Source organism: Gossypium raimondii, chromosome 1, assembly GCF_025698545.1.
Source record: "Gossypium raimondii isolate GPD5lz chromosome 1, ASM2569854v1, whole genome shotgun sequence".
Lineage (NCBI taxonomy): Eukaryota > Viridiplantae > Streptophyta > Magnoliopsida > Malvales > Malvaceae > Gossypium > Gossypium raimondii.
This window is the reverse complement of record NC_068565.1, coordinates 22,518,182-22,543,050: the sequence shown is the minus strand read 5'-3', so window position 1 is coordinate 22,543,050 and position 24,869 is coordinate 22,518,182. Positions and strand designations below refer to the sequence as shown.

The following is a 24,869-nucleotide window of genomic DNA, read 5'->3' as shown; positions in this document are numbered from 1 at the left end:
CCTCAGCTGTGTATGATACACGACTGTGTGTCCCCTGTATCTTTTAAAGAGTGCAAGTCAGTATGCTTACACGGCCTAGCACACGAGCGTGTGGCTTGGTCGTGTGGTACAAGTCAGTGAGTTACACGGGCACGGACACTGGCTGGGACACGGCCGTGTGTCCCTATTTCGAATACCCACAAGGCCTAAGACATGGGCGTGTCTCTTGGCCGTGTGAGTCACACGGCTGTGTGACCCCTGCAGCTTTGAAAATTTTAAATGTTTTTGAAATATTTTTTGAGTTTCTAATTTAGTTCTGATTTGTTTCTAAGGTGTATTTTGGGCCTCAAGGGCTCATATTTGGGACAACATGCATAATTATGATTGGTTTCTGACATGAAAGTTATATGTTATGAAATGTTTAAATTTTTCTGTCCGTTTAAATTGTAAACTTCGGTAATATTCTGTAACCCTGTGTTGGCGATGGATTTTGGGTTAGGGGTGTTATAATGAAGTTTTGGAGGTTTTCTCTCTAATTGACGACAAAAAAAAAGAAGGTTTCTTCTTTTTTTCTTTCACGTCAAAAATTGGTTGAAAATAGGGGAAATGGGTTGGTTTTTAAAACTTGGTGTAATTGTTTTATAGCTACTCTTAAATTAAACCCTTTAACAAAACAACCATCTTTTTAAAATTAGAGGTCTTTTCCACATTATTTTTACAAATTGATTTAGTTTTCAACAAGCCATAGATGAAGACATTTTCGGGTTACCACCTTTCTGAATTCATCTCAAGCCAAAATTCTAAAATTACCCTCGAAACTTCTAGACCCAATTTCGAGATGTGACATAAACTTAATGTACTTGTAACTTGTGGCATGTATATAGGATGTCATTGTGTGTGATCATGTTAAGTTCATTTGCAACTTGCTATTTAAGATAGTCTAATGTTTAGTTGATATGTTGAAGGCCATAGTGGCTAAGTTTGAGCCTATTATGTTTGGAGAATTAGCTAAGTGGCCATTCACGATACCACTTCTCCAAATAAGCCATGTTTGAATGAGAATTATCTAATTTTCATAATGAATTTGAAGTATACTTGAAGAATATTTTATGTTTACTTTGTCTAAAGGTGTTTTGGTAGTTGTTTTTAGTGTTTAAAACTTGGTTTTTGAGTCCTGTAGGTGTAATATTGGATATTGAGCTCTTAGATATCAAAATAGGGGAATTTCGTGGCAATTTTTGGCTCCAGGCATAGAGGTATCGATATCGGACCTTGTGGTATCGTAATAAGTAAAAAAAATACAAAAATCTACAATACCAGGGAGAAGTATAGGTACTTCTCCCCACTTGTACCTATACTATAGTGCCTTGCCCTAAAAATGTGTGTGTTTAAAGCTCCAAAACTGATCCAAAGGTTCATGACCACTTTTGTGGGTAGGACATAAGCCATGACAAGCCATAAAAATTTTTTTAAAGCCTTCAATTAGTCTAAAACTTGTTTCTACGATTTTATAAAGAAATGTTTTAAGCTTAATCTCTTTAATAATTTCAAGGTTTCTTACTCGTACATGCTCCAGTGGCACCAATCAACAGGACGTATGAGGGATGTTAAAGTTAAATTTTTTGTTATACTAATTTTTGAACTGTCACTTGGCCCTTCCATGAAAACCTTACTAAAATTTAATAGAAATAGACAAAAAAAACTTAAACATAGTTAAGTAACTTGAGGTTTTTACTAAAATAATATTAAAATAATAATTTTTTACTAAAATAATATAAATTCAATTTTATTTACCAAAATGATATAGATTAATTAGTAAACTTTTTTTTCATTTCTCCATGCCCCAAATCGGCACAATTGGTGGCGATTTGGGCAAGGCACATAAAATTGAGCCTATTCTATAACGTTTAAGTCTTTCGTAAAGCTTCACATAGTTGACATAATACGCTCTCACAGTGTCGCCATCACTCTGTCACAAATATCTTCATGTATTAATGGCAACTTATATCACCAGACACCATCACCCTTGCTTGCATAATGAGATTGTTCGTCTGTAGAAAGATTTTCACCATCCACCATCCTTCAAACAGTGGAGATCCCTTGTCGACCTGCCTCACTCATCGAGAAGGCTTTTACATGACTCGGAGCAAACCTTGGCACCTATGGTCTTGATGGAGAACCATCTAGGGGCGATAGCTCCTTGGCACTACTTCAGACTATGTGTTAAAAAAGGTGGCTTAGCCTTTTAGAAAGCTCATGTGTTGAGATATTAGACTTTGCATTAGAGAATCCTGAATTCAATAGAAATTTTAATGATGGCATGGCGTGTACAACCAAGGTTGTCACCAGAGCAATCTTGTTGGGGGTACAAGGAAGTGTTTAACTCCATTAGATCATTAGTTGACGTCGGAGGTAGGACTGGAGGCTTAATATCAAATATTGTCAAAGCCTATCCAGACATCAAAGGTGTTAATTTCGATGCCGTATGTCGTCTTGACGACACTAGCATACTATAGGGTCTACCATGTTGGTGGTGCAATCATTATGAAAGTACTTAAATCATGTATTTAAATTCATTTTTTTATGGAGAATACCATTAAAAAGAAATCCAAATATTGCAACAGTAGAAATAAGATTTATGATTTTTATTTCTTGTAATTGTGATAGTGAAAAACTGAAAATACATAATTTAACTTAAGGTATAAAAATACGTACTTCTTCCAAGTCATGGATTTGGTAAAAATATCATTATTTTTTATATTAGAATTTAACTGAAAATAAGTGCTTTTTGATGTATATACTTTTGAAATCAACACACAGATTTATGTTAATAAATTTTATAATAATTGAAAAAGATTTGTTATCCTTAATTAAAATGATGTACATTTACTTTAAAATATGAAGTAGAATTCTTTAAGTGATGTGGCATATTCATATAATTGATTGTATTTTAGCATTTAACTCATGAGATAGAGCTGGGTTAAATTCAACCTATCATTTTATTAAATCTATTGAATAAAATCAATATTTTTAACTATTAATAATGCCATTCAAGTATGTAAAAAAACAAGCTTGCTTTTCACTTGGATTTCAAAGGGCTTCTTTTTCTAGATTTTTTATAGTTTAATATTAATTATAAGAAAATTATTAGATATTATTTTAGTGTTGCATGATCACGGTAATGAGTATTGCGTAAAAATATTAAAGAATTACAAGAAAGCAATATCAAAAGTGATAACTGTTGATATAATTTTCAGATAATCACATCCTATAGGCTATAGGGCTGAACTTTTCCATTTCCAAGAAGGCTTCATGCAAATCTAGAAAACTTAAACATATCATGTTTACCATACGTCTTTTTATACACTTAACCAAGGGAGGCAGCAAGTAGGGCCTTGACCCTCAAAAAATCACAAAATTATCAATTTAGTCTTTTGAAAATTTTAAAATTGTAAATTAGTTTAATGGTAAAATTATACTTTATCGTCCAAAGATAAAAATTTTAATTTAATCCCTTTAAAATTTTAAACTAAAAAACATATATAAAGAAAAAATTGTACTTTTAACGTTTTTAAAATTTTAAAATTTAATTTTACCCTCTAAAGATATACTTCTACCTTTGTCTTTGATTGAGGACATGTACTTTAGGCATCACGTGGCTTGTTCTTATAAAAATGAACAAATAATATATATTTTTTACGTTATTAGTCCGACTTTGTATAATAATAATTGATAATTGTGTCAACTTGGGTAGTCCGATAAGACACGCAATCGATTCTCTCTATAACAACTACATTTGTCTGTCAATATTTCAACTGTTATACACCTATAACAACATGATGTTATAGAGAGATAACTATTGTAAGCCTACCATAGAATTCATATTGTGAATTTTCATTAAATAAACAAAGTGATAATTATTTGAAAAAGAAAGAAAGAGGGAATCAAATCAACAAAACTAAAAGGCGTATAACATGTGCATACATTATTTTTATGTATATTTTATTTTACATTCTTTCACATGATTAATTATGAAGTTCATAAATTTAACAAGTTCAATTAATCAATATGAGTTATCAAATTAATTTGATTAATTTATCATGAGTTATTAAATTCAAGTAATCATTTTATAAGTTTATGACATTCCAAATTCATAGTAGAATATTAATTAGAGAACTTAATAGTGTATTAAATTGATATCTTTAATTCTAATCATAGAATATTATTTTCATTTTATAAAATTTGATTAATATATATTTTTACGTGAAATTTAACATTTTATTGAAATAATTTTATTTAATAAATTATAGTTAATAGCTTATATGAAATAACTATAATTTTACTTAAAATTTTAGATAATATGTTGTCATAGAGGACTAATTTAATAAAGAATGTACTGTATAGTTATGGACTTATTGTTATAGATGAAAAGTTGTTATAAATGGTTAAAATAAAACATAAAAAACCGACCTTACTAAAAATTTGATTATTATAGTGAAATGCTATTAAAACGGTTGGTTATTATAGAGAATAATGATTGTATATAAAAACTATTGATATATTGATTTGGATAAAAAATTGAATCGAGTTTTGAGTGAATAGTTCAAAATCAATTAATCAATTTTATATATTTTTAAAATTTTAAATAATTTATTTAATCAAAACAAGTTGTATTCACTTTTTGGGGTTATATAACTATTTAAAGTGGGGTATCAAATAAGGTGGGATTTAGTGATGAGTTGATTGGGATAGTTGGGTTTAGGGAACAAAGTAAAAAAAAAAAATCATGGTGTCGATTTGGATAAATTACACTGTAGGTTACTAAGGATCTTTAATAAAATATTATTAGAATAATAATTCTTTACTAAAGTAATATAAACTTAATTTTATTTATCATAATGATATGATTTAAATAGTAAAAAGAATGTTTTATTTTATCATGTTAAAATAATCGTGTCGAATGAAAAATTCTTTTTATTGTTCAATCTAATATCATTGTGGTAAATTATTTTAACCTACAATATAATTTATCCAAAATTTGGCCTTGGCTTTTTGTGAAGGGCCCTATGATATTTGTTGTTGGTGGTTACTAATTGGTATACAGGGTACCTTTTCTTTGTGTTTATTGGAAAATGTTTGGCTTGGACTGCTGCAATCTGTCATCTAATTGCATTCTTCCAATGTTCCTGGAACTCTTATTTATGTATGAGCATGCAAAAGAAGAACATAAGATTTAAGCAATTACATGATACTTTTAGTTCTTTTCCTAAGAGATAATAAATATATTAATACTAAAACTAAAGAAGAGAAAATTTGTAACGTTTTTGTTGGAAAATTTGGCATTGAATTTTGATAGTACAACATGACTTTAATTTATGGTATTTAGGGTTTGAATCTATATTTTTTTAGATTATTCATAAATTAAAATGGCAAAACACTCTTGAAATAATGTTTTTTATTTCATAAAAAATTCATAATTATCAAATTAAATCAGGACTTGATTAATGGATAACAACAATCTAACTAATCTTTTAGATATAGATAGTGTGATAGAGGGCTGGATTGGATTTGATTGCATGGGAATGGAAGGGGAGTCTGTTGCTTGCACTTGTCGTCAGTGCTTTCATTGATTGCATCTTTTTTAAACGCACCCTTCATCTATCTGCTTTCCCTCGGTCGGTTTAACCTCTGAACTGAACTTGTTTCCGTTTTAATTCAACAAAGAAAAATAAGAAATAAATATTTGTGCTTAAGGGATTTTAAGAGTGGATAGAGCGTCTGTTTCCTAAGCAGAAAGTCATAGGTTCGACCCCTATCTGGCGCGTTAATTTTAATTTTCTATCTTTTTAAGAGGGTTTTTTTTCTTTTTTTGGCTACAATTTAAAAATTGAATACATGTTTTAGCTATTTTATTGGCTACAAGTACAAAACTTAATCACGTGCTTTTTGATTCTTTATGAGTTAAATTTTTTTTATATCATTATTTTTAACAATTTTAAAATTTAAATACATGTGCTGCTATTTTATTGATTGTAAGTACAAAATTTAACTGCATCAACCAAGTATTTAGAAAAATGTCAACTTAATTAATGATTTTAAGTTGAGGTATCAATTAAACAAAAAATACAAAATAATATAAATTGTCAAATTTAGGAACTAGAATATATATTAATCCTATTAAAAAGTTTGAAATTTTCTTTAATAGGAATCCTCTCTTTAGAATGTTATAATTTTTAAAATTTTTCATTTTTATAATTTTAGAAATAAATTATGAATTTTAAATATTTTTAGATTCTTTTAAATTTCTTTATAATTATTGTTAAAAAAATTTAAAAGTATTAAAATAAGATTTTAACTATAATTCGAGGTTAAATTAAATACCAACCTTTTGAATTAATGTACCACATCATTATTTTATTAAAGGAATCATAAAACTAACGAATTAATAATTAAAATATAACATCTCAATAACATTAATAACTTTTATGTTAGTTCTAAAACTGAAAGAGTAAAATATAATTTTAATTTTACCCAAAATATATTACGTTGAATTTCCTTGAATTTCAGTAAAATGATTGTCCTATAATGAAGCGGAACAAATATACCTACTAATGATGGCAAATTGACGTGAAACCCTTCCCACATGTTTTATGTTATGATTACATTAAATTTTATAAAAGAAACATATGAGGTTAGAATATACTTTAAACTTTTATTTTAAAATTTATTTCATTTATTTTTGAATTTTAAAATATAGAATCAATTATTGATATCATTATTTTTGTTATGACATTTAAAAAAATTCTATTTGATAGCTATTTCATCAAAAATTCCATTTGAAATGTACACGACTTTATGAGAAAACTTTTAATGGTGTTGGCAATCATAGTTGCAAATTTTAATCCAAAAAAAAAAAGTAAAGTAATTAAATTCCTAAAACAAAAACAAAATTTAAATTTACAAAGAGTATAGTATAGAGATTTGGGATATATTTTAACCGATATACAATTATATTAAACATAAAAAATATAATTCTGTCATATTTTAAATAATTATAAGAATCTAAACTAAAACCCCAAATATGACAATCGCGCATGATGAGATTTAGAGATCCACGTATATAATTGAGTATGATGAATCTTGACAATATAAGCCAAGGCCTCATTAACCATCAAGACTAAAGTTTAATATAAAACTTAAAACTATCTATAACCCACATCAACCCTTAAATAGAAAAATAAATACGTTTAAACTCAGGTGTTTCTGTATTAACAACTACATTGATGCCAATTAAGTTAAGATTTAACCGACTCAAGATTATATCTTAAATTTTTAGAATGTAATTTTAATATATATTTTTGAATATGCAATTTTAGTAACATAAACTTTTACAATTTTCTAAAACAACCCTGATTAGAACGAACCAAAAGCGAGTTCGACGATAGCAAATATATATATAAAAATAAAACCAATTTGTATTTATTTTTAATTAGACTTCAAGAAAAAATCAGAAGAGCTAATCTTTAGCGCCATCATTATTTTACTAGATTTTTGTTGACTATTATTTGAGATAAAATTTCAGTAATTCTATTTTAAAAAATCTGATACAGCATTAGTTGGTTGGATATATTTCATCACCATTTTTTTTTGCTGTATTTTCTAAAGAAATTAAACTCATTAAATAAAGGAGAAAAAAAAATGAGATGATGGATACGAAAATCAGAAGAGAAAGGAAGGTGAATAAAAAAACAAACTACACCACCTTCCAACAAACAAATACCCAAAAAGTGAAAGTTAGGGTTTCCACATTCCTTCTTCTTTTTCATTATTTTCCCTCCTGATTTTCCTTTCCCCCAAACACTACTATTCGACGGTTACGGTTTTTCTATCCGAAGATATTTTTTGTCGGTTGTTCTCGCTATTAGACGATTCGTTTTCTTTCGAAGAAGAAGTTTGATAAAATTAGAAACAAAAAAGGCCTTGAATTTTCTTCTCTAGAGGTTTATTTTCCCGGGAAAATTGCCTTCCTTTTTTTCCCAGCTCTACCTGTCTTAGCTTCCAAGGTTAGTTTCATACTTTTCCTTCTCTCTTCTTCTTGATAAAACTTGCACATTATTTATTTGTTTTTATTCCTGTAAATTTTATGTCCAAAAAGGATCTTTTAGTGGCGCACCTTTCATTATTTTCCGTTATTCTTTTTCAGGAAGTTTTCTTTGTGCTTGATTTATCGGGGGAGGAATTTATGTAGCTGGTGGGTGGAGTAAAAAAAGGGAGGGAAAATATTCATTGGAGGATCTAAGATTCAAGATAGAGAGAACTTTAATATTCTTTAGATTTTTTTTTGAATTTAATTGTCAGTAAATAATTCGATTGCTTGAGTTTGAATGCATATATTGGTATATGGAGTCAGAAGTATTTTCACCTCCGATTCCAAGAGATTTGGTGACATGTTGTGATTGCAATTGTACTACCTGTTCTTTGATTAGTGATCCTTCGAGTACTTGGTTTCGCACTGTGAAACGCAAATACGATGAGTTTGAGACCTTCAACAAGTTTTATGTTCCGGGGTTCGATCTATACTCTAACCCCAAAGTCCAAATTGAGAATGAATGTGCTGCCTTGCGGGAGACGGTTAGCAGCCAACAAGCCACAATACAAGATTTGTATAGAGAATTGGAGGAAGAGAGAAATGCCTCATCATCGGCAGCTACTGAGGCCATGTCGATGATATTGAAGTTGCAGAGAGAAAAGGCAGAGATCCAAATGGAGGCACGGCAATTCAAGTGTTTTGCTGAGGAGAAACTGGCACATGACCAGCAGGAGATAATGGATTTGGAGGATTTGTTGTATAAGAGAGAGCAGGCTATTCAAGCCCTTACTTGTGAAGCACAGGCTTACAAGCATAGGATGATGAGTTATGGGTTTACGGAGGCAGAGGTTGAAGGTGAGCCGGATGGGCTGATTCGAAATGTGGCTGAGAACTTTGGTGACTCTGGCGATCTTCTTCAATATGATTATCAACCTCCAAAGTGCAATTTGAATGAGAATCCTGGTGATGATGTTGAAGATATTGAGAAATATGCATTTGGTGAGATCCCTTGTTCCCGAGAACACTTGAGGAATCTAGAGCAAAGGATCTGCCAAATGGAGAGGAATCCAAGCAGCAGTCAGCTGAGTCAACTGGATGGATATATCCCTGGAACAAAGAATGTTCCAGAGAAGGTAATAGTCGGTCACTCTCCTAGGCAATCAAGACATTCAAGGAGGCTTTCAAGTGATAGTTCAACCACGTTCCTCGCTAAAGAGATCCCTTCAGAGTTTACTGGTAATTCTCCCAGGTTCATTTCAGAAATGGACAAGATTTCCGGCTCAAGAAGAATGGATAATGCTTCTGAAGTTGGAGATGATATGAGTGACAGAGTTTATACTATTGATTCTATCCATACTGGGGTTCCATATAAGGGAACCCCTGAGCCCAAACCTGGAGTTGGAGATTGTCTTGATTATGCATACACTCCAAGGGATGCACTTAATCTGCCTGATGGATGTGATCCCAATATCAAGAAGCTCTATACAAGGCTTCAGGCCCTTGAGGCTGATAGGGAATCAATGAGACAAGCAATAATATCAATGCGAACTGACAATGCGCAGTTGGTATTATTGAAAGAAATAGCTCAACAGTTGTGCAAGGAAATGCCCCCTGAAAGACAATTGACCGTGAGGAAGCCATCTATTCTTGGAAGCCTTCCCTTTGTGTCATTCTTCAAGGTAATATTTGTTTACATGAGGATGAAGTGTTCTGTTTTATGCATACTTTAAACCATCAAGTACTGTTATTGACATTCTCATGTCTGTTTATTTTGCGTTCTACAATCTCATGTTGATTAATTCTTGAATTTTTACAATATAGTTTGGCTTTTTTTACTTACTGCACTCTGTAGTAACTGTTCATTTATTGGTAGTGTTCCATATGACGGTTGAAATAGATGAAATATGCTATCTCTAAGATGTTTTTCAAGATGAGTTTTATGTTTCCGTCACTAAGTGACAATTTCTTAAAGCTATGCAGAAATGAGTTACATGTTTAATTACTTTGCTTACATGAAGAATAGAAGTAATGAAGGTCACCGTCTGGTTGAATATTGTCTATAGGCCATTTCTCGCCCCTCACCTTTATTCTTTCGTTTCATCAAAAGCCTGCCCCTTCTGTTTACTACTCGTATCTGTATTTGTCCTCGTGGACTATTTTTTAGACCATTTTTTAGTTTCATTCTTTAACCCTGATGTTAATTTAGTTCCTGTATAGCAGTCATCTATTGAAGGTTCAAATTGTGGTTGTAACGTAGCTACTTTTAATGTTTACCAAGTTTTGACCCAATAAGAGTTGAATGGAACCAGCTTTGGTGAACAAGTTTGTTTCTTTTACTTATTTAATATCAATTTTCTTCCACTTGATTTCTTGAATTCTCTTACATGAAACCCCTATTTGAATGTTGCTCTTTTTATCGTCTGAAGCATCATAAACAGAGCATGCATACAGCTATTCTATTTTTTCCCTAATCTGAGCATCTTCGTTTTTTTCAACATTTCCACTTAAAAACTTGTTGTCTTTTGATTTTATGTTTTTCAGTGGATTGTGTCCTTTGTTTTCTGGAAGCGGAAAGCTTGTCGAAGCAAGTAAGTAGTATATGTGTTATATACATGGTTACTGTTGGACTTATTTATGTTTTAAAACTGACAAATTTGGTTTCTCTCTATAATGTATCTAATGACAAGCATTATTAGGTTTAAACTAACCAAATTTTATTTGCATTTTAAAGCATTTTTATAGCTGGCCATTAAACTGTAGAGATGCGGGTCTAAGGAGGAACATGCACTTAAGATTCATAATTTTGTATATTCTTGTATAACTTGTTTTATTATATTCTATATTAGAAACTGACTTTGAAGTTTATTAGCATATAATAATCTAGAGAAATGTTAAATGCTGGAGTTTGGTTCATTTACTTTCATATATTTTCTTTAATCATATAGGCATCTATATGGATTGTCACCAAACAATGTCGGCTTGCTACTGCTTCTCGACAAGGGCCCACGACTGAGACAGTGGAGATGTCTTTCAAGTACTCAAGTCTGAAACTGGTTCAGTTACTTCTCCACATGAAGCCTCTAATCGTAATGGGTTTGAATAAACTATCATGTATAGACTGTGCATCCTTTCTTATGGATTCCTTGGAGCAGCTTTTGGTATATTTTTCAGTGTTCTTTTATTTTACTTTATTTTTTTACGATTGAATACATGTTGCTGCTTGATCAGCAAAAACACAGATGCGGTGAGCATACTCGCTCATATGGTTTGTCAGATTTCAATTTTAAGGTATGTGTCTATTGCCGATCTCCTACATATTTAGATTCTTGTATGATTTTTGTTTCTAGTATGCTGTGTTTATTCTTTTATAATTCGAGCAATTGTTAGTTTGCAAGAGTAATTGCTGCTAGTCTCATTGAGATTCATGTTTTAGTTTGCTTGCTTTTCTTTTGGCTTTACCAAGGTTTTATACTTCATATGCTTTTTTCTTTTTGAAGGAAGAAAAATAGATTATAGAAGAAATATCTGAAAGAACCTCTAGATTCGGGAACTTTGACAAGTTAATTCTCATAAGCCCATATTGTTCCGAACCTTAATTTTTCTTGAAATAAATGTGTTTGACATCCTTATCCTCCTCATATTTAGACATGAGTATGGGGACATGATCATCCAAGTATCCTCCAAATGCATGAAAAAGCTTAATATTAAATATACCGGTGTTGGACACGTTCCCCTTATCTGATATTTATTCCGAGTTCGAGTAACATTGTCCTTTTATCACTGCAGGTTCTACATTAAGAAACGTTTTAACTCTATTTTGCCATCTATTAGAACCCGGATTATTTCCTAAACTTTGTTTATTTCAATCCGAACAACAACTGATTAGCTTGTGTAGGTTGTAGGATACAGTTATATATTGCAATCCAATAGGTTTGCGTATATTATGTTCACATTATCTTATCATGTTATAGTCACGTTGAAGATGTAATATATTTATACAAAATTTGATACGATAATAATTCATGGTATCTAAATTTTGATAAACACGAGTGTACGTAGGCTTCTATCTTGTAGCTTTGTGCTTCATTGTTTTTGGTGGAGGGGCATTTTCTTCAATCCCCCAAAACCAACCGAAGTATAGGAAAGCACGAGGAAATTGCTTAAATGATACCTAAAATCATTGACCCTTTGTTAGAGTTATGACATATCATTGAAGCTTCCCGTCAGGAATCAAATACAGTCAGCTTTGTTGCCATTGACAAATACCAAGTATTAAAAATGCTCTCATAAAATAATTAAAAAAGTCAATTGAATTTTTAATCGAAATTAACTCAATTGAAGTATTTTGAAAATTGTTTTGAATATCAACATTCAAATTGAAAGATCAGTGTAACTTATTCCGGATGTTTGATATGCATATTCATAGACATTTAGAACTTATGTTGTTTAAAATAAAATGTAGTGTTTAAAAGTAAGGACAAAATGTAAAATAAAAATTTCATAATTTAAAATTTACCTTTATTAAGTAGTTTAATTATATTTAATATTCAATTTTAAATATACTTGAATTCAAAATTTAATTTTTAATTTTAATTTATCAAACATTACCTTAATTTTAACAAATTCTTTTGAGTTTCTTAGTTTTGAATATATCGAATTGAAGTTTTTAAATAATATAGTATAATCAACCTATTCTATAACATTTTATTAGTTTCTTAAGATTTTATGCATTATAGAAGGGAGGTTGTTGTACACCTATAATTGTTGTAAATATATTATAAAATACATACTGAGAATTTTCATCAAGTAAAGAAAGCGTGAATTATGTTCACCGCTTAGGACGAATACATTTCCCGATGTCGATTTCCTTGAATCTTTGCAGGTTTGGAAGTTTGAGCTTGTGTATCCAATAGGATTAAGGTCTTTTTAGAATACACAAGCATATAATCCCTGGTTTTTTTAAGATACCTTAATATATGCTTTACAGTTTACCAATACTCAAGACTAGGATTCACCTGATATCGACTAACCATTCCCACTACGAACAGATATCTGGACATGTGCAGAGCATCACATACATAAGGCTTCTAATTGCTGAAGCATATGGAACCTTACTCATGCTCTCTTTCGTCTACTGTCTTAGGGCAATCATCCAAAGAAAGATGAAAACCCGATGCAATCAGTTGAGCGCCTGGATTTGCATCGATCATTGCAAACTGTTTCAGTACCTTTATCGATGTATGAAGCTTGTGATAGAGTTATCATTTTATTCTTTCAATCCCTAAGGATTCGAATTCTAAAAATATAACTAGCTTTACCCAAGCCTTTCATGCTAAAATGTTGAGTTAACCATAATTTAACCGATGATAATTCTCTTACATTCTTTTCAATAAGTAGAATATCATCGACATACAGAATGAGGAAGACCACTTTTTTGTCCTTTATATGCTTATAAGCACAAGGTTCATTAGCGTTTTGCTTCAACCCAAATGTCTTGATCGTTTGATCAAATCTTTTATTCCATGAGTGAGACGTCTGTTTAAGTCCATAAATGAATTTTAGTAGTTTGCAAACTTTCTGCTCCTTTCCTTTGACAACTAGCTAGTGGGTTGAGCCATGTAAGAGTATGCAGATAGACTTGAGCATGACTATTGGAGAGAAGGTCTTATCGTAATAGATACCTTCTTTTTGTGTGTAACCTTTCCCTACAAGTTTAGCTTTATGTGTTTCCACTTTCCCTTTGCTGTTACTCTTCTTCTTGTATATCCACTAACACCCTATGACTTTAATCCCAATCAGTAAGTCTACAAGTTCTCGCATCGTATTGGATTCCATAGAATCCATCTCGACATCCATGGCCTGTTTCCAGAGCTTGGAATCAATGTTTTGCATAGCCTCCTCGCAAGTGAGTGGATTATCATCCTCATGATTAAATTCCGTATTATAAATACTACCATCATAGATGAAGTCCGATTTCTTAGAAACACTCCCATTATGACAAATTCCCCTATGCTTTTGCTTGATTGCAAGTGTTTCTAAAACTCTTGAAAGTTCCTTGAGTATCACTTTACTTTGAGGTTTAAACTTATCCATGTAGTTTTTTTCAAGGAAATTAGCATGAGTAGAAATTTTAATCGTATTATCTTTTGGATTGTAGAATAATCCACCCTTTGTTCCTTTCGAATATCCTACAAACATGCACAATTCTGTCTGTGCATCCAACTTCTTTGCATCCTTATCCAGAACGTGTGCTGGACAACCCCATATTCTAAAGTGATTTAGAGCGGGTTTCTTTTTATGCCATAATTCATAAGGTGTCTGACAAACAGACTTGGTTGACACATCATTTAGAATATAACAAGTCATTTGTATCATATATTCTCAAAAGGAAGTAGAGAGTTGTGAATAGCTTAACATTAAATGAACCATGTCAAGCAAGATTCTATTCCTTCTCTCAGCTACGCCATTCTGCTATGGACTGCCTGACCCAGTCAACTGGGATAAAATCCCATTCTCTATGAGATATCCTAAGAACTCGTCGGACAAATATTCCCCACCTTGATCAGACTGAAGGTTCTTTATGGATAAACCTAATTGCTTTTCCACTTCTGCACAAAACATTCGAAATTTATCAAAGGCTTTGCTTTTGCGGTGCATTAGATACACATATCCATATCGAGAATAGTCTTCGATGAAAGTCGCGTAATAATCGTAACCTCCTCGGGCACTGATGCTCGTGGGACCACATACATTAGTGTGCACAAGTTTTAAAGGTTGGTTAGCCCTTGTACCTTTCGCATTAAAAGACCTCTTAGTCATTTTACCTTCCAAGCAAGATTCACATTGTGGAAAACTAACTTCCTTAAGCATACTTAAGGAAAAATCTTTCACGAGTCTAGTGATTCTTTCTTGGTTAATATGACCAAGTCTTAAGTGCCATGGGTACCCCTAATTAAAGTGAGAAATTTTAAGCTTACTATTCACCATTTTAGTTTGAGCCATTGAGTAGTTATTTGGTTTGATAAAGTAAATGAGGTACATCAAACATTTTCTTTAAAATAGTTATAACAACTTGTTTTTTAGTGGTACCGAGAATGGTGATTTTGGAACTTCAATTTTTTTATGGTCAAGTCAGTAAATATTATTTTATAATATTTAGGAGTATATTATAGAGTTATATTAAGTCCTAGTCCAAAAATTTTAGCGAGTGATTAGTTACTTAAGGAAAAAAGACTAAATTGTAAAAATGTAAAAGTTAATCACTATTGAATTTTATTAGTTAAATAACTTAATTATCAAACGTGCAAAAGTTTATGTTGTAAATAGACCCTATGTACACAATAATCATGCATAGCACAAAGAAAATCTTTATGCAATGCATTACATCAGATAACCATTCAACAATTATATACTATTACGATCAACAATTAGAATGACAATTTCACACAACATCTAGCAACCAGAAGGCATAGTGTAGATACTCACCTTATTTTCTTATCCTTGACAGCTTAGCTAGACCAAACGCCAGAGCTTCCTTCGTCCTGACAGTTAAGTATGAAACCTAGAACTTTAAATTATACAAAAGCTTTGAGAGTATTATTCTGTTTCTTTCTTTCGTTCCTAAACATAGAGGGAGGTAAGGAGACTTACCAGTTCCTCTTTTCTCCATTGCTAGCCTTAAACTCACACCTCTACTGCTACATGTAGAGCTCCCTTCATCCACATCCCCTTTCTTTTTCAGGACGACTGAAAAAGATAATGCTAGGGAGAGGATAAAATTTATCAACAAAATTTAAAAAATTCTGCCTCCACTCGTAAATTTGGTCTTATCTAGCATTTGGTTCTTGTAACATTCTCCAAGCTTATTTCGTAAGAAGCGTCACATTAAAGGCTCGAAAATCTCTAAATCTCATCTCGCCTTTCTTCTTTTGAGTTGCAAGTTTGTTTCATGACATACACCATATTCTTGGTGGTATCCGATCCAATCCACAAAGATTTATTAAGCAGTACATTCGGTTCATTACAAAGAGTAACAGGGACTTTGAAACATTGTATGATGTAAATAAGCATAACGGCACCATTGATTTGATAAGAACTTCATGCCCTGCTTATGATAGAAGTTTCCCTTTTGCAACTGCCAATTTTCATAGAGATTTTTTAAGGAAAGTGAGAGCCTATTTTTCCCCTTTCCCAAATGGAAAGCAACCCTAAATACTTGGAATCTCTTGACATTATTGAGAGTTCCACGAGTTGAACTGATAGTATACACTCTAATTAGTAGTTTAATTATTATACTTAAGCATGATTAGTTTGTTAATTAAGACACATTTATATATTTTTAATTATAAATTAAAACTAAGTAGAATCATTATCATTATCCACTAACAATACGAGGTATAATGATTTAATAACCATATATACCCTTTGGATAATTACTAATTAGATCTTCAAGCATTTTCTAAATTAAAACTTAATAGCGATTGAAAATTTACAATTTAGTCCCTAAGCTTCAATTAATGTGGTTCTGAAATCGTATTTTTCAACACCGCCAAAAATCAAATCGTTACACCACCAACCATTTTGATTCAAACTTGAAACTCCACCTTATCTTTCCATTCTTTTGGAGATAAAGGATAAACGGGGCATGATCCGATTCCATAGCCACTTCAACTAGACCACTAGCACTTTAATAAGTATTCACCTTAAGATATGTTGAAAAAACAACAATCTAATTTTTCTTGGATACAATCATTGTCGACTCTGTTATTCGACCAAGTAAAACCACCTTCGCTCACATTAAGCTCGATGAACTCACACTCTTCAAACCATTCTCCAAAGTCTCGACAAGCTTTGAGATCCTCTGCCACATCTTTTTTCTCCTTGGTTTTTAATAGCATTGAAGTCACCCAATCTGATATATGGTTTTCTTATATCAAAATTTAGCTCTGCAATGTTATTCATGACCAATTTCTATTGTTTTTTTGGGGCATCCATACACAAAGGAGCACGGCCAATCAGATTCAATAAGTCACTAGATGTTGGCGTGGATGAAATTTTTACTGGAATTAGTCAGCGAGACCACTAACTCACTAGACCTCCAAAGCGCAAAACCGTCCAAATAAACCAACGAGATCAACATAGAAACTATAAGAGAAACCCAATCTAAACTTATTATAATTTAGCTTATGTATTATAATTGAACCAAAATTAGATCGTTAAATGTGGGGTTGAGGATGCTCCTTTTGTTTGTTTTCAAGTATTATTAATTTATCAATCTTAGTGTTTGTGACATCTTCAATCATTGAATTATCATTTATATAAGTTTTTAGTCACATGGGGTTTAATAGGGAAAATTTTCTGTTAATCTAGATTTTTTGGTACAAATTACCCAAGGTCTAACAAGAAAAACTATCTTTTACTGTTTTTTTTTCACCAATCCTTTTAACGAAAACAGAAGCTTGTGCTTAATCTCCAACTATGATAATTGGAAATTTGTTACATTTGTTTATCCAATCGGGTTGGATATTGGACAATGTAATTTGTAATATGGATAGATTAACCTAAATGATTATTACTAATAACTATTTCAAAAAAAATATATAAATATTTAAAATAAAAGAGTGATTTATTTACATCACGATTAATATTTTAACAATTTAATAATCATATTTTATTTTTCTCTTTTTTATACCATGCATGTTAATTTTGAAATAAATTAAAAATTTTGTAAGTGTTATTTTTTATGTAAAAAAAATCAACTATTATTAAGTAGTTTTCATCTTTGAGAATTTTTGTGTCTCTTTTCTAAGGAGGCTCGTTTCTCTATTTATATGATACGGTTCATGAATGTGACATCCAAGGTAGGCCCTCATACAAGCCAACACTGTAACACCTCAAACCTGATTGAGAAGATTCAACCCGAATCCAGTGTGCCACATTAGCCACTGAAGTGACTCTCCGTTAACTCCCAACCTAACCTCCAACACACCACTTACAGATAGTATGCGAATAAGGTGTTTAAACTTAACAAAGCAACGAAAATCATACATTCATAAAACACAAAGGTCTGCATGCAAGATAGATTAGGGTACATAATAATGCCAAACAAAAATTCCATATACTTAAAAACATTTACAGGTTTGCATTACACTTAAGCACTTGCATAACATTCAAACATAGATCACATACCTTATTAAAAACATAAACATGAGTTCGCACAAAACCATGAGTTCGCAATTCAACATAGGTTCACACGAAAACTTGAGTTTGCAAAGCACAACAATTTGCATACAGATGTGTAAGCTCACAAAACATTAACAATTCGCCTAGTGCCTATAATGCTCATACATCATAGTGTCACTAAACATTAGGCTTCGCAAACAAAAAAAAATGCATGCAAGGAATGCAATACTTAAACAGGGTTCGCATAAAATCATGGGTTTGCGCACACATAAGGGTTCTCAAAGTTAAGGGTACACATGTAAAAATGGTAAATGTGCTTAGAGTCTCGCATGTAATAAAACTATCACAACAGGGGTACATTTGTAAATATGATTCGTAGTAATCAGTGGTTCGTATGTAAATAAACTAACACTACAATGGTACACAAGTAATTTATGCAACATACATGGATCGCAAATCATGATACTCAGCCAAACAACAATTACTCATGCATGAATAATATTAATTTATTATTAACAGAAATAGATAATATATTCCAAGTCATGGTTTGTAGGAATAGTAAAATCAATATTAAAAACATAGCATTTTATATTTAAGCTTAAGAAAATTGTTCAGTAATCAAATTAATAATATAATTTATTATTCTAATCCGTATAATAAAAACTTACCGCCCTTCTGTATGGTTCACTTATATCAGTCAGGTGCCTCGTTGGATCATCGACCTAGCCAACGCTATCCTCGACCTACTTACCTGAGAAGTAAGAGAGCAGTGGGTGAGTTGATTAAGAAATCAGTGAATAATCAGAAACCATTAGGTTATGTTTAAAAACAGTGTTTGAAAATAATAGAAAACTTTAATTTGAAAACGCTTTGCGTGCTGGGTTTGCGAGTGAGGTTATGAGACCCAATTCGAATATCATGTCAGAAAACATGACTTTCAAAAATAGTTTTGAAAACTCATTAGCCTTTTCTTAAAACATACTTGGCAGGGCTCGCCTTAAAATCATATGGCTTATTTCGTTTATCAAAAATCTTTAAAAATCGAGTCTGGGTTCGCCCTAAAATCACAAAGCCAACTTAAACTTTTCAGAAAACCTTTTCTTTGAACAAGGTCTACCTTAGATTGCAAGACCGTATCACACTTACTAACAGAGTCTGCCTTAAGTTGCAAGACTGGTTTGTCAAATTAAACACGAACAAAGCCCTCATTAGGTCGCAGGATTGGTTCGGTTTGCAGAAGACTGTCTTGTTGAATATATTTATATCCAATCTAGCTCACACGAAGCATGTAGAATGGGATTGGTCTCGGAAAGCTCATATCTAGAGCTAAACTCACTGAGGAGTAGCACTTTATTTTGTTTGATATGTTTACACCCAACCTAGCTCACAACGGAGCTCATAGAATAAGACATATAGAAAGCTCATGCTTGTGAGGGAGCACGTAGAAAGCTCGTAAAGCTAGGCTGGTACACAACTTCTTATCGCAGGGAGCTCACATAGGTAGCTTGATTGATACACAGCTTATTAAAACCATTTCTTAAAAAATTCTTTAAAAAAATTGGCTCTCTTATGAGCTTGCACAATATTGTTTAAAAATCATATTTTCAAATCGTGTTTGAAAATAGAGTTTCATAGCCTAAAATAGAGTTTTAAGAAAACTTTCTTTGAAACTTGGTTTCGAAAGTGGAGTTCTTTAGAAAGTAATACCATTAACCTGAAATCATGGAAGTTGACACTCGTATTAGATCTGATCACTCAACGAAAATGAAAAAACCTAAATGAGTTTGGCTTTGCCTTTTTCATTGCTAAAAGATGGTCCGATTGGTTCACAACAAACAAACATATTACTAACAAAGCGTACAGATTTCACACATGCAAGTGAACCTAGCTTTTGAGACGATCAACTCTAACAAGACATGGACTTAATCGAATTGCTACGAACATAATCTAGAATAGAGACTTTGACGTCAAAATATTCAGTGAAGAATTTCATAGAATTAAGGGTCGTATTTATAGACCTAGCAGTCTTAGATTTCTTTGGATACCATAGCCGAATTAGGAAAGTTGTTACTTGCACGTAAAGTATTCGTATATACACTAAATCTTTATTTCTTAATTCAAGTCTGATTGTATCTTTGACTGGCGAGCTCTATTCCACAATAAGACTGGCGAACCCTTATTCGCCAAACCGACTAGCGAACCCCAGTTCACCAAATAGACTGGCGAAACCTAGCTCGCCAATACATTAGCGAACTTACATCGCAGTGAAACTGGTGAACACCTTACCACTTTATTTGGCATACATTGCTGCTGGGGAACACCTTTTACTGAAACATCTCTTAGCGAATGTAACACCCCTAACCCATATTCGTTGTCGAAATAGAGATTCGAAGCATTATCGAGTAACCATAATCTAAATCATTTAGTTCAAAACATTTTAAAAATCATAATATAATTCATCATTAACATGCATAATGTCCCTTATTCAAGTCTTAGAGGCCTAAAAATCACTTTAGAAACGATTTGAGACTAAATTGGAAACATTTGAAAAATTTAGGAAAAAAGTTAGAAAAATTCAACGGCAGGGGTCACACGGCCATGTGACTCACACGGCCAAGTTACACGCCCATGTGTCTAGCCGTGTGGGCATTCGAAGTAAGGACACACGGTTGTGTCCCAGCTTGTATCTGTGATCGTGTAATTCACTGACTTGGGTTACACAGCCAAGCCACACGCTCGTGTGCCAGGCCGTGTAACCCTCGAAATGGCCTTGCATGCCCATGTGCTAGCCGTGTGTCTCACATGGCCAAGTCACACACCCGTGTGTTTAGCCGTGTGGACCTAAAATGTGCCTTAAACCACAAGTTTACCATTTTCTATTTGCTTGGGCATTAAGCAACTCAAAAACATTAATCTATTCAAAACATGATCAAACACACTCACAACATGCCAAAACAATCATCCTAGGTGTTTAACCAATGTACCCTCATTGATACCACATTTATATCATCAATGCATCATTCAAATCAAAATTTTGAACATGCCAAAATCCATCAATTTGGCCTAGCTCATATCTACCTAAAACATCAACTTATTTTCACATACACATAACAAACATTGGTTCAAAACAACATGACAAATTATGGCTTCAAACACGAACATACATTTATAACTTCATTTATAATCTATCCACAAAATAACTATCAATTAGACATCCTAGGTACATGCCAACACAAAAAGATAAATATGACTACATTTGAGATTGGGATCGTTGCTGGATGCTGAATCGGCGATCAAAAGAGAAGTACTTAACCTGCGCACGGGAAAACCCCAACCGTACGCTGAGTAAAACTCAATGATATTTCTACAATCTGAACATTTAAAGACAAGAGAATACAAAATGCACAATTCAATTATAAACACATATTAATGTCTAAAATCACAACTACTATATGCCAACCTTGTGAATTCATACATAATAGCATATCATTTCATACTATATTCAATTTACACATGCTGTCATATTTCATTTGTTTGACAAATGTCCTAATTCACACACTTGCTATATAAATAGCTTTTCACATATCAAATCACATTTGTTTATACAATGGCATTATCCATTCAATATTCAATTCATGAGTACATAACTCATGTATCTCATTTAATTACAACATATCTCATTTTCAATTCACATACAATATCATGCAATATCGATTACAGAACTTTATTATTTGATTACCCCTATTAACACGACTCAGACGAATACACAGATCCAACCAACACACCATTTTGGCACCAAGTGCGTCATCGGATAAATCTGAAGTAATAACTGCGCCCAGCGCTATATAAATTGACATCTAGTGTCTCATCGGTTAAACTGAAGTAAATTGGCACTCAGTGCCTCATCGACTCGAAGTCAAAGAAATCCATGAACTCTTCCTATCCTATAGCATGCCATCTATATCTGACTCAGCCCGATACAGTTAATAATGTTCCAATTCACTTTCCAAATACAACCAATATCTAATTATCATATTTGCACATTATCATATTTACACATATATTCATTACAATTCAAATAATCAATACATTCATAATATATATACCAATTCAATCCATTTCAATCAGCTATAATTTCAATTCAAGTGTGAAAATGCTCACCTCAACCACTTACCATATGCATTAAATCAAAATACAATAATTAATAACTAGGTTCGGATTATAGAAATACAAACCATGGATTCTGAGCTATTCGACATCAATTTTATCGTTCCCCTTTTTAGTCGAGGATTCTAGCACGACGTTAGCTACAGAATTAAAATTATTAAAATACATTAATATAACAGAATTTAATTTCATATTGACTATTTCAATTTTTACTCAATATTTGCCTAAATTCCAATTTAGTCTTTAAACCGAGACTAAATTTTATTCTTCACCTTTAATCCTATATTTTATACTAATTTCACTTTAAGCTAAACTTAACTCCCTATTTTCAATTAAACACCTAAATTTTAAAATTTTCACAATTTAGTCCCTATTACTCAAAATTTACAATTTTTCCTTTTCCATTTCTAGCTTAAAATCTATCAATTTAATCGCTAATACTAAAACTATTAAACACTAACAACATTTAAAATTTTAATAATTGCTAAAATTTCAACATGGGTCGGGTAGTACTTAACATCGGGATTCCAAAAATATAAAAAATACAAGAAAATGGACTAAATTGACTAACCAATTTTGATTTTGAACATTAAAACCCTTAGGTTGCCGCAACTTCTTCTCCTTTTTCTCTTATTATCTCATTTTATTATACTTTAATTATTATTATATAACTATTATCATTATTATATAATACATATATATATATATATATTTAGTTTCTTTTAAAATTACTTAATATTATAACACATATATATAACATATGTAGTCCACCATATTAAGAAATTGTTAAATTACTACTTTAATCTCTCAATTGATTTTTAATCTATAATTCAAAATTTATCCTATACGCGATTTAGTCCTTATACTATAATAACTCTTAATTCATGCAATTTTACTTAACTGAAACTTAATTAACTACACAACTAGTTTCGTAACTATTTACTTCTGATTTACAGGAACGGAGTCCCGGTAATGCACTTTCCGACACCTCTAACTATAAGGTCGTTACAGCGAACACCCAATTCACCTGAATCTTGGTGAACTCCCAGTTCACTCAAATTTTGGCAATTCCAGTTCACTAGAATACTGGCAAACCTTTACATCGCACGACCAAAACTTCTGGTCCTGATCTCGGGATATGACAAACATGTACCTTACTCTAGGATTAACACGTGTTCCCTAAATATGAGTTCGCTTGCATAATGATACGAACCCATCAAGCGAGATGTGAACACCCTAGATATGAACTCATGCTAGTGAACTATGAATGCTATCACAACTAGATCGAGTTGGTTTCAGTTGGGTACCCAGGTCGCGGGTTGATAATGGCGAACACCATAACAATTTGATCCCCATCTAGTTCAAAAAAGAATTGTAACACCCCAAACTCGGCCTATACGTTATGGTTGAATCTGACGATGTCACATGGTAGTGCTTTTCGAAAAAATATGTCGTCGCTATATCCTCTTTTCTATTTAACCATTTTTTATTATCTTATGTTAAGTTCAAATCGTGCCGTTTGTTTTCAAAACATTATTTATTTACAAATCGTTATTCAATTTCAAAACGTTTTATTTTTATTTTTATTTTTATTGCGAAAGTTTTTAAATAATTTGCTTGTTCGTGGTATTTTTGACCAAACATTAATTTTATTTGAAAACCCGAGTTTTACCTAACACTAGCAGATTTAAATCATAAAATCGTATAAAATCTAAATTTTAAACCAAAATTCGTAAAGGCCATAATTACAGCAAAATATCCCAAATAAAAGTCAAATCATAAATAGGTAGTAAACAGTATAAAAGAAGTCGTGTGACCACCACTGAGTCCTCCGCTACACCGATCCGCCTATATATGGAGATTACTTGTACAGATTAAACAGAAAGGGGTGAGTTTACGTAAACTCAGTGTGTAATTCTCATACAAATGAACAGACAGTAAACAAATAATCACAGTCTAGGCTCAATTCGAAAATCCAAGATTTGAATTGATATCCTTTCATTGATTCCTCTTAAATTGCATTGATTTATCCTAAAGATTTCATTTCAATTGGAATTTGGTTATTCACCATGTATGAGGATCCCTGCTAAGCATCCATGGCTGAATGGTTAAAGCGGCCAACTCAAAATTGGCGAATTTGTAGGTTCAATTCCTACTGGATGCACGCCAATGAGACCCTCCAATAAATCTATTGGAATTGGCTCTGTATCAATGGAATCTCATCATCTATACATAACAAATTGGTGTGGTATATTCATATCATAACATATGAATAGTAAGAACTAGCATTCTTATTGAGACTCGAACTCATAGGGAAGAAAATAGATTTATGGATGGAATCAAATATGTAGTAGTTACAGACAAAAGTATTCGGTTATTGGTGAAAAATCAATATACTTCTAATGTCGAATCAGGATCAACTAGGACAGAAATAACCCTTTTCAGTATCAGT

At 32.0% G+C, this 24,869-nt stretch overlaps 1 protein-coding gene and 1 non-coding gene across 2 annotated transcripts; both read left to right on the top strand.

Annotated features, from left to right (window-relative positions):
* Positions 1–7,672: 7,672 nt before the first annotated feature.
* On the top strand, positions 7,673–11,468 carry LOC105786901 (myosin-binding protein 7). Its single transcript, XM_052632929.1, has 4 exons — positions 7,673–8,042; positions 8,183–9,747; positions 10,610–10,656; positions 11,014–11,468. The coding sequence occupies exons 2-4, from the start codon at positions 8,380–8,382 to the stop codon at positions 11,114–11,116; spliced, it is 1,518 nt and encodes a 505-aa protein (XP_052488889.1). The 5' UTR covers positions 7,673–8,042; positions 8,183–8,379; the 3' UTR covers positions 11,117–11,468.
* Positions 11,469–24,507: 13,039 nt separating this feature from the next.
* TRNAL-CAA (transfer RNA leucine (anticodon CAA)) lies at positions 24,508–24,581 on the top strand. Its single transcript has one exon. It is a non-coding gene; the product is annotated as a tRNA-Leu (tRNA).
* The last annotated feature ends 288 nt before the right edge of the window (positions 24,582–24,869 follow it).